The 10,903-nt window shown below is 41.7% G+C and overlaps 1 protein-coding gene across 2 annotated transcripts; it reads left to right on the top strand.

Moving 5' to 3' along the window:
- Positions 1-514: 514 nt before the first annotated feature.
- LOC147640686 (putative polygalacturonase) lies at positions 515-4,033 on the top strand. 2 transcript variants are annotated; one of them, XM_086814250.1, is made up of 7 exons: positions 515-798; positions 1,018-1,398; positions 1,852-1,972; positions 2,064-2,238; positions 2,362-2,432; positions 2,655-3,341; positions 3,467-4,033. In XM_086814250.1, the coding sequence occupies exons 1-6, from the start codon at positions 784-786 to the stop codon at positions 3,317-3,319; spliced, it is 1,428 nt and encodes a 475-aa protein (XP_086670376.1). In that variant the 5' UTR covers positions 515-783; the 3' UTR covers positions 3,320-3,341; positions 3,467-4,033. The 2 variants fall into 2 exon arrangements, with proteins under 2 accessions (XP_086670376.1, XP_086670372.1); XM_086814246.1 differs by having other exon boundaries at positions 2,655-4,033.
- Positions 4,034-10,903: the final 6,870 nt, after the last annotated feature.

Below are 10,903 nucleotides of genomic sequence, written 5' to 3'. Positions count from 1 at the left end.
TTCAAAATCCAAGATGACCGGTCCAAATTTAGTTGAGGTGGAACTAAGCCTACAGTGAAAATGGCCAAAATAGTGTAGGATTTTAAAAAATAAGTGTATTTCCTTCAAATTTCCTACTAGCTAAGAGGCGAAGAGGAAATGTGTATGTCTAGTGTGTCACAAATAGTGTTGCCCAAGCCCTTCTAAGGGGTGTGTTAAGTCAATATAAATATAAGCATATCATACATAAATGTAAAGTCAATTAGATTGTAAAGTCAATTAGAGTGTTGAATCAATACATACAAGGAAGAAAAAAAACAGTAAGAATCGTATGAAAACAGTATTAAAATTTTAAAAAGTAAGGTTATTATTGCAAATTTCTCCACATCAACTGTATGTTCTTTCTGATTTAGTTCGTGATTGACTGGCTGAACCGGTAATTCATTGGACAGGCGTACACTTCCCGGTACGTTGTCTACACAAAAGCTTTAGTGCCAGCACAGTCTCTTTTCTCTCTCTCTCTCTCTCTCTCTCTCTCTCTCTTTCTCTCTGTTCTCTCTCAATTAAGTTTTTAACCCACATTTTGCCTAGCGCCAGTGCTCTCAGTGCTAGGTGGGCGGCTTTCTCTCTCTTCGGGAAACGCATGTTTTGGGCAAGGCCAGGTTGTCCCGCTATTTCTTTTCTCTCGTACTTGGGCAATGGCGACCAGCTAATCTTTCTCTTCTCTCTCTCTCTCTCTCTCGGAGGTTTCTCTGGTGTAGTGCTGCACATGCTGCACGATTCCCGGCTCTTGCGACATCGCCCATGAAGAAGATCCAAGTAAGTCTTGCCTGTTTTTTGTGCAGCATTACAAAACAGGCAAAGCTAGGGTGATTTGATCCGGAATCAGGGAGATTGCGAGCGCAGGGGCCGATCCCTTCTCATGGGGGGACTTGCATTGTCTTGATATATGAGATGAGGGCACCCTCGCCTCTGTTACTACCAACGTGCATCAAACGTGGTCTTGAAGCTAATCACATGTCAAATGCTGCATTGTAGGGGATCCAAGGAGCGCTCCTGCGGGCTTTCCTTGCCCGGATGTTCCTTCTCTATGGGGTTATGGGTACCTTTGCCATGGCCGCGTCCTTGGCTACAAGCTTTCCAAGGAGTCTTCGCAGCATCAAGGATGTGTGCAACAATGAACTGGCGAAGTATCCAAGGCCGCATAGTGTGACAATCACCGAATTCGGTGCGGTGGGCGATGGGGTGACCATCAACACACATGCATTCCAGAATGCGATCTTCTACCTCAACTCTTTTGCGGACAAAGGAGGCGCCCAGCTCTACGTTCCTGCTGGAAAGTGGCTAACAGGAAGCTTCCAGCTTATCAGCCATCTCACATTGTTTCTGGACAAGGATGCGGTCATACTAGGATCGCAGGTACACACTCTGTCTCCTCCTCCCCTGCTCCTTATCGCATTTGTTCTCACTGCATAAACTCATCCTTGGATGCTCCATGTCACTAACTAGCTTCTTGCTAATTGGGCTCCAGTGACGAAAAGTAAAGGCAACCTTGAAAGTCATCCGGGATTTTTGACAAAAATCCATAAAAAAAATGCTGGGATTTATGATTAAAATGCCCTATTTCTTGTCCAGATCCACATGTTATGCACATCTTGTCTTACTGATTTCTGGAGTAGGGGAGTGGTGCACATGTCTTAAGCCTAGTGCTTAAGGTTTTAAGCTCAAGCAAGAGGTCTGTTTACATTTAGTTAGTGAGGTTTCTTATAGTTCTCTGTATTAAATGCCTCAAGAGGCTCCAGGCCATAAAACTAATGTGTGTTTTATTGCAGAACTCCAGAGTTTTAAGTACATTTTGTTTCAAAACTTCAGGACCCAAATTTGTGGCCAGTCATTGATCCACTGCCCTCGTATGGGCGAGGACGAGAGCTGCCTGGTGGAAGGCACATGAGCCTTATATACGGGCACAACCTTACCGATGTTATAATCACAGGTGGGCAAACAAGAGCTTAAATAAATGTTATCTGAGCAGGTGTGTGTTCTTAGCATGGATTCAATCACTTAAGGGGCTGGGCTTCTTATAGGTGACAATGGAACCGTCGATGGCCAAGGGGCAGTATGGTGGGAATTGTACCACAACAAGAGTCTAGATTTCACCCGTGGTCCTCTGCTTGAACTTGTGGACTCGGAGGACATCATCATTTCAAACTTGACATTCAAAGATTCGCCATTTTGGAACATCCATCCTGTATATTGCAAGTTAATCTCATAAGTCTTTTCTGTATACTCTTTGGCAACTATTCCTGGAATGCTGTTTCAAGTTTAGTATCGTGCTCATGACAATGCTTTTACAAGGTCTTCTTGTTTGTTGGGTTTGTGAAGGAATGTTCTGGTTCAGAATGTCACCATTCTAGCCCCACGGGAATCACCCAACACGGATGGAATTGATCCAGGTATGTCTGAAGTAATTTGCCGCTTTTGATGTAATTTTGGGAAATGTGACTTCACAAAAGGTCTTTGCCTAGGCATACCCTTGCATCCGAAGTCTTGTGAGTGAATGAGGTTGCTCCCTGCTCCCAATCCTGATTCCAGTGTTTGGATGATGACTGCTGTCCCAATTTGTAAGCTAACATTAACAAAAAATGCCCATTTATTCTGTGGGATTTTTTCTGCAGATTCAAGCTCTGATGTTTGCATAGAGGACTGCTTTATCAGCAATGGAGATGACCTGATCTCAATCAAGAGCGGTTGGGATGAATATGGTATTGCGTATGGCCGTCCAAGCTCAAATATTGTGATTCGCCGCATCACTGGGGATACTCGTTCAAGTGCAGGCATTGCCCTGGGCAGTGAAATGTCTGGGGGGGTTTCAGATGTCTATGTGGATGACATGGTAGTTACCCATGCAAGCGCAGGGATCCGCGTGAAGACTGCAAGAGGGAGGGGTGGTTATGTGAAAGATATATACATCTCGAACATCAGCATTTCAAATGCCAAGTTGGCTATTGAATTCACAAGTTTTTATGGTGAACATCCTGATTCCAACTATGACCCTGATGCTCTACCAGATGTGGAGAGGATAGCGATCGAAAATGTGGTGGGTTGGAATGTCACACGAGCAGGCAATTTTCAGGGTATCGAGGGGTTGCCTTTTCGGGAAATTTTTCTGACAAACATCTCCATAAATGTAACGGCATCGACTCATATTTGGAACTGCTCATTTGTGGAAGGATATTCTGAATGTGTTTATCCTGAGCCATGCATGGAGTTGCAGAGCCAGGGCAGGGCCATTTTGCCTTCATGCTCCAATAGAGGTGATAGCAAGTGCGCAGAAATTTAAGACAAAGACTACCCTGTTTATGGTAACAAGCCTTTGGTGCTCATAGTCTAGCATGATAGATTGGCATTTAGAGCTCTGCTTAAGGGTTATCACAATTCCCTAGGTTCTCACCTCAATTTTTTAACATTCTTTTTGGACCTTCACCAGGGATATGCATGTGCCATTCACTGTGTGTACAGAAAACAGAAAGATTCATATTCATGCGCCCACCTTTGCTGGATGTATTGGGACAGTTGATCGTGAAGTTTGAGAGTGCAGTTATCTGTCTGGCAAAGAGTAGGTGTTTGCATCCGCAGCGTTTTTGGAGGAAACCTTGTGCATTTAATCAGGAACACTGTGCTGTGGGCTGGGCTGTGTATATAGCTCAGCAGATTTATTTCCTTTATTTATTCTTTTGGGATTTTTCAACAGCCCCAGGATACTAATGTTGGATGTCACAACAAGGAGCCATTTAACACTTCCTCACTTGCAAAATCACAGGCACATGTGCACACACTCCCACAACCACATTTACCTCTTGTTGAATCTATCCGGTACTTGGGGGCAGTGGTGTTTCTTCTGCAATATGCACACCTAATCGACAGAGCTATCCTTAAATGTTGTGCAAAGCAGGTGGTCCATGTCTTAGCAGGAAGTGCAAATGGGTGTTACTGAGCCTTGAGGCTTCACAGTTGGACTTTATTTGTCATGTTTATGTATGTTATGTATGCTAGCTATATCTCATTGTCTCTTTTAACCTTTTGTCATGCATATTTATGACTCTGTTATTGAGCAACTTCATGCATTCATCAACACTTTGATGTACTACTGGTATTACTTCTCAACCCACTTGATTGAGTGACTATTTGCAATGCTGGCCCACTTAGATCTCTTGCCCTGGAAGAAGTGCTGCATGCTCACAAGCAAAAGTGAGGGTCTTTCAGCTCCCTTGGTGTGAAGCCCAAGTGGGCATTGCATGGCATAGAAGCAACCTGCATGTATCTCGATATGTACAGTCAGCTTCTTGGCCAGTAAATGATAGCATTTTTTCTGTTTAGTATGGCTTCTTCAAGGGATTTGTATGAAGGGACCCTCTCCACCTCAGAGACATGTGCTACATCAGGAGTGGCAATGAATACATAAAGCACAGCAATAATAAACACATGGCAGATGAGCTTGCAGAATCCAAGTGGTGGAAAAGTTTTCTGGTCTGCCGCCTCATGCAATCAGTTTATGAAATTGCCGGTTCAAATTGAAGGTAGAGGTAGCTCTAAATCATCAGAAAGCAATAATGAAATCCAAAAAAGCAAGGTTTGTTTCTTTAAATTTCTGGTCGGAGAAAACGTGAAAGGAAATGTGTATGTTTAAAATCATTTTTCTCGCACACTGACAATTAGAAGGGCTATTCATTACATTGTTATGGTCGGGTTCTTGTTGAATGGACGGCGATGCTGATGGCTTCAAGAGATACTGCCTCTATAGCTTCGTCCGAAGCAAACCACTGTGAGATGAGACTATCACAAGCACTAAACCCCAACAAACGCAAAGAAGGCACCAGAAGCAATGAGCCACTACCTCCTGGACCTCAGCTGCCCTAGAAGATACTTCATTGCCCTCCTAACCACCCCAATGACTTTAGCTGTTGACTCAGTTGTCCTCTAAGGTTAGCACTGACCTCCAATGTCTTTGATCTATCACCTAACACCCTCTCCTGAAGAGGACCATAATTGATGCACAATTGACCAAACACACCTCCAGCGGATGCAGAAATACTTAGAACTTGCTTCCAAAGTCAACGCTCTATTTTCTATCTGTAATCTACTCTTCAGAATCCCAAGATGTCCTTAGCTTCACAAATAGGTCTCAAAACCTTTCAGAACTAGTCACTTGACCTCACTTGACCTCTATTTGACAATACACTCTCTTGGTTGACTCAGACAAGTCAGACTTTGTCTGACTTTTGCCTCCGAAATCAACAGCAATTTTGACCCTTTTTAACATATCCTCTATTAGCTATAAACCCTCAGATATCACTCAACTAGGCAAGATATCATCTCACAAGCTCTCTGTTGACTATTTCTTTGAATGGGTAGAACCTAGTTGACATTAAAACTCTCCTCTGAGTTAGCTGATGCCACAGGGATCTCTAAACACTTAAACAAGACCAATCCCAAACCTCAGAAGCAACCAGCTGACATGTTGTGTCAGACTGCTGACACACTATAAGACAGTAAACCTTTTGTCTGTTGTCCTCAAATAGGTTCAGAATTGTCAGCTTATGCATAGAATCACTTTTCATCAACTAATACTGGTTAGCACAACATCCCTATACCATATGCTGATCATTGTGATGTTTGGATGACTCAGAATCAACCCTTACTTAGGCTAATTGTCCCCAAACCAAACTCAACCAAAGTTAACTCTCACTAGTAGTCTCTTAACCCAGAGAACTCCTTCCCTTCAACATAAATTGAACCAAAACACAAAAGAAAACCTTCATATCACACACTTTGATCCTCTGGATATTCAAATAAGACTGTATAACATGTAATAAAGCCTTAATCTTGAGTAGATGAAGGAAACAAACAGCAGATCAAAAGAAACACTCTCATGACCACAAGGAAATCCAAACATGTATGCTCAAATGTGTACAAGCTCATCATCAACCATATAATCAATAGAAATTGTCTGCAGGCTTGTCTGGCCAGTACAACGTGGAGATGCTTGAGCAATCCTTGGCTCTTCCAAGTATCCAAGAGTGGTGCACAGTGGGAGATTCTGGGACACTAACTCCCACACAGAACTCTCTCCCTCAACTGCAGTCCCTTGCTCTAGATAGAACCCAAGTCTTCTCCAGACAAAATCTCCCATCGCCCTATCCACAAGATACAGATACTTCAACAGCAAATAAAAATCCTCCAACTAAAAAAAACTCTTTCTTCCCCCTAGAAGAAGCTCCTTCACGAGGTCGTTATAGCTTCTCCCCCTCCAAAAAAATCCCCCGTCTCCTCTTTATTTTACGCAGCTACCCTTTATCTTTATGCATCCCCCTACTTTACCCAATCTTTTTGGCTTTTTTTCATGCAACGAAAGCTAATAACAGCTTATTACCACCTGCGTAAATATCCATGCGAAAATCTACATTTGCTAATGTCCTTAACGATATCTTATTGATTTATTTTCCTCATGGGGTTGGGGTGAACATCTCCATGAGCATTTTTTTTTGGCCCCAAAAAATTCCTATCATCTTTTACCCCCCCCCCCCCCCCCCCCCCGCCCCATGCTCAACCAAATGCTATGGACTCCTCTGCAAAAAAGGTGTTCAGATCCCAATAAACTTATGCATCTCTTTCTGCACAGCAGCTGTATCAACAAGCAAGCCTTCTTCCAATGTCTCTGAATCTTTTTGAATTGTCATGATCATGCACCAGTAAGGCTTCAATATGCAGCCATTAACTCTCTTGACATGGAGCTGACCATCCATATCCGCAAGTTGATAGGTCCCATTCTCATAGATGTGCATCACTTTAAAAGGGTCTTCCCATCTAATTTGAAATGTAGTTTGAAAAGTATTGTCTAACCTGCTGTTGTATCTCAAAACTAGATCCCCCTTTTTTGATACCTTTATCTTTCACCTTCTTATTGAAAGTCTCAACTCTTCTGCTACTCATTTGAATATAATGGTCCAATGTCTCCTCCTTGTCTAGCTCTGCAGCTCCTGAATGTCCAACAGCCTTTCTTCATATTCATCTCTATTCCTCTCCTGATGTTTCAACAGAAACTGAAGATTGAAGATTTCCACGTTAATAGGCATTAAAGCTTCTTTTCCAAAAACCAAGTGATAAGGAGAAAACTGTGTTGTTGTCCTCATGGTTGTACTATAAGCCCATAAAGCAAATGATACATGTAAGTCCCACTGCTTAGGATGCTCTTCAAGACACTTTGTCAGCATAGTATATAACTCCCCATTAAACCTCTCAACCAATCCATTACATTGTGGGTAATATGAAGTTGAAAAGCTGTGGGTAATATGTAGCTTCTTCATCAGTTCTTGAACAATCTGACCCCTAAAACTAGGTCCATGATTTGTCAATAACTCCAAGGGCATCCCAAATCTTGCACAAATATCCTCAAAGACAAACTTAGCCACTTCCTTTGTAGAAATTCTCTTGACACATTTGGCCTCAGCCCATCTAGTTAAATAATCCACCCCTGTCAGGATATAAGTCTTCCCCCTTGTTGTGGTAGGTAGGGGACCAATAGCATCTAGGCCCCACTTCTCAAAAGCTCCATATGAAATGATGGTCTTCCTCAATTCATGGTGCAATACTTTTCTTCCCTACTTCTGACATGGTTCATAACTTCTACACCAATGATAAATATCCCTCCTCATACTGGGCCATACATACCGGGTTGTCAAAACCTTCCTCAGAGTCAACTTCAAAGCAAAGTGTCCTCCATAGACCCCTTCATGGCATGAGGCCACCATTACAGCAAAGATCTCTTCTTTGGTTGGAACCTTTCTCAAAATTAGATCTTTTCCCTTCATGTACAGCTGATCATTTATTACAGTATACTGCAGAGCTTTTCTAATGAAACCATACCTCTATTTGAGCCAAACTCGATGGTACCAGACTTGTATGAAAAAACTCTTCAATCTCTTGTGGAGACTTTCCCTTCCAATATAGGTGGGGTGGGCCACATCCAGGATATGCGCATCCAAGTCATTGCCTAATCCCCCTCTTGCCAATGCATCAACAGCTTGGTTTAAACCTCTCTTTATATGTTGGATCTGCACCTCTTTGAATCTTTGTAGCATCTTTTTGTTCTGAAAACACCATTCCTTCAATTTGGGATTCTTAGCCTTCTAGATAGTCTGAAGTTGCCTAATCACTAACAAGCTGTCCCCTTTGATGATCAGTCTGCTAATCCCTTTCTTCAGACACTGTTGCAACCCATACTCCAATGTGGCATACTTAGCTTCATTGTTGGTTTGCACTTGTAGCTCGATCCCCTCTTGGTAAACTACTGTACCTTCAGAATTTAAAAAAAACAATTCCACCACTAGCTACCCCTGAGCTTCTCTTGAAGGATCCATCAAAAAACAAGGTATATGCATTGGACAATTCTGCTTCAAGTTCTCTCCACTTGGGTGCTTTCTTCTGCTTCACTATATTCTCTCTCAACACCAAAGGATTCTCTCTGTATGTTAAATGTCGGCCAAGGTGGCTCTTGTGCTATCCTCTACTATACAGGTGAGCTGGAACTCTTGCAGCTCCACTAATCACTTAGACATCCTCTTAGATGGAAGGCCATATTGAATCAGATGAGGCAATAAAGAATAATGAGTCAAATATAGTAAAAGGCTTTGGAAGCAAGTATGACATGAACTTTCTCAGGGCAAATACAACAGCTACTTTCACTAACTCTGCTTCAATGTAGGCCCTTTCTCCATCTGTCTTGGTCCTGTTGACAAAATATATTGGCCTCATGTAGGAATGCTCTCTGCCTTGGTTGTAACAGTACTGCTTCAATTGCATCTTCTCCCACACTAGGATTTACAAAGAATTCTTTACCTGGAGGGAGAGAAAGAGAGTGTGTGTATGTGTTAGCTGGACCTCATAAATACTTTTATAGGAGAGCAGCTCAATCATCAGCATTTAGGATGACACTTGGAGGAGGCAGGTCTATTTCCCATGAGGTGGATGCAAAGCTTAGAGCAGTAGAGGAGGAGACACACACAACACTCTGCATGGGAGGTGGGACAGGATCATAGAGGGATAGAGGTTGAGGGAGATCTGATGTACTTGGAGAGAGTGAGGTTGAGCCACATGAGAGGCCGACTCAGTGGAGTATAGCATCTCGTGTGGTCTAGGAGCCATGCACGAGACACCAGAAGGGGCCTTACCATGAGAAAGTTCTTTCATCTCAAAGTGATAAGGAGAAACAATAGACATATTAGTATTTTGAACTAGTTTGTATCTTCTTAAATTTTTCTTGACATATAATCAAGTGTTCATCACCCTGGAATATCAACTCAAGATTACATTTACCATAATGATTTACCTAATGCCCTCTAGACTAATAAATTCCCCAACTGTTGATGTGTATTGGAGTCTTCATAGATGAGTTGTCAGATGGAAAGATCACTTGGCTTGGCTAAGGAAGGTGTTTCTAAGTTGTCAATGATAACATATATCCTTAAGCCCTATCCTTGGCATTATTTTGGGACACATTGTGTCCAAAAATGGTATTTCCACCACGGTGGATTAAAAAGTCAAGATACAATTACCACCTCCAACAAACTATAAAGGTGTACAAAGATGCATGGGACATGTTGGGTAATATGAAAGGTTGCCTATTAATAGTCTTTGATTAGACTAAGGAATATCAATAAGCATATGATGAAATTAAGAAGGCACTAGCTAGTGCAGCAATCTTGAGACCACCCAACTACTAGGACTTAATCTTCCATCATGTACACATTGATGAATCAAATTTTTCCCTTAGGTGTGTGTTGGCACAACTAGGGAAATACAAGCTGGACTACCCTATTTGTTTTACCAATAGACAACTATAGGAATACAAGCTAGACTACCATATTTATTTTACCTTAGTCTAGGGGAATACAAGTTGGACTACCCTATTTGTTTTACCAATAGACAACTTAATAATGTAGAGAGAAACCATACCACCGCAGGAAGAGAAGGATTGGCCATGGTCTATGCTATGACGAAGTATCACCACTATATATTGGCCAATAAGTTTTTTCCTTTGTAGATCATCAGGCTTTATTATATTATAAAGTTATAAAATAAGCCTTGCAAACAATGGGAGGCATCACTCGTGGTGGGCTACTAGTTTTTTTACTTTTGGAATTTAACTTTCTGGCACAATAAGAAAAGGATCATAACATGTTCTAGGAGACCATTTATCTTGAAATCCTAATCATTGGAGTCGAGGATGATCTTCCAGATGCTTTTGTATTCAAGTTGGATATAAATGGAGTGATAAGATATCATAGTACCTTGCTTATGGTTTTTCGCAAGATTGCCCATTCAATAAGGATAAGATGTGGTAGCTTATCAAGCTAGGTGTTGCATCTTACCATTATTGACAGTGAAATAATTGTACCTCGGCAAAGATGATGTGCTAAGGAGTTTCATACTAGAGGACGACTTTGTGAATGTTTTAGAAGAAGTGTATCCCCTTGATTGCACAAGAGGACATTTTGCTGGTGAGAAAACTACTCGCAAAGTTTGCCATAGGTTTATGGTGGTGGCCAACATTGTTATAGAATGTTATAAAATCTATCAAAGGATGTGAGGAGTATGAGAAATCCGTTGTGCCATAGTAAAAAGATAGAATGTCACTCACATCAATCGATGTACGTAAAAAGAATGTACTAAGCTTAGTGACATATATGGAAACTAATGCCCATGGTCTTGTGAACACATTGCAATCAACAAGTATAAGCAACACTAAATGGGTGCTCAAAAAAGAGTAGTCCTATTTAGATCCAAATTTAAGAATCACTGCCACGGCTTCAATGCGCTAATAATAATGAATTCTTAAGACCTTTTCTCACACTCGAACAAACTCTAC

The sequence above is a fragment of the Cibotium barometz genome, chromosome 2, assembly GCF_041138505.1.
Source record: "Cibotium barometz isolate CiBa-2024 chromosome 2, ASM4113850v1, whole genome shotgun sequence".
In the NCBI taxonomy this organism is placed as follows: domain Eukaryota; kingdom Viridiplantae; phylum Streptophyta; class Polypodiopsida; order Cyatheales; family Cibotiaceae; genus Cibotium; species Cibotium barometz.
Note: the sequence above shows the minus strand (reverse complement) of the source record. Positions and strands in the feature narration are given on the sequence as shown.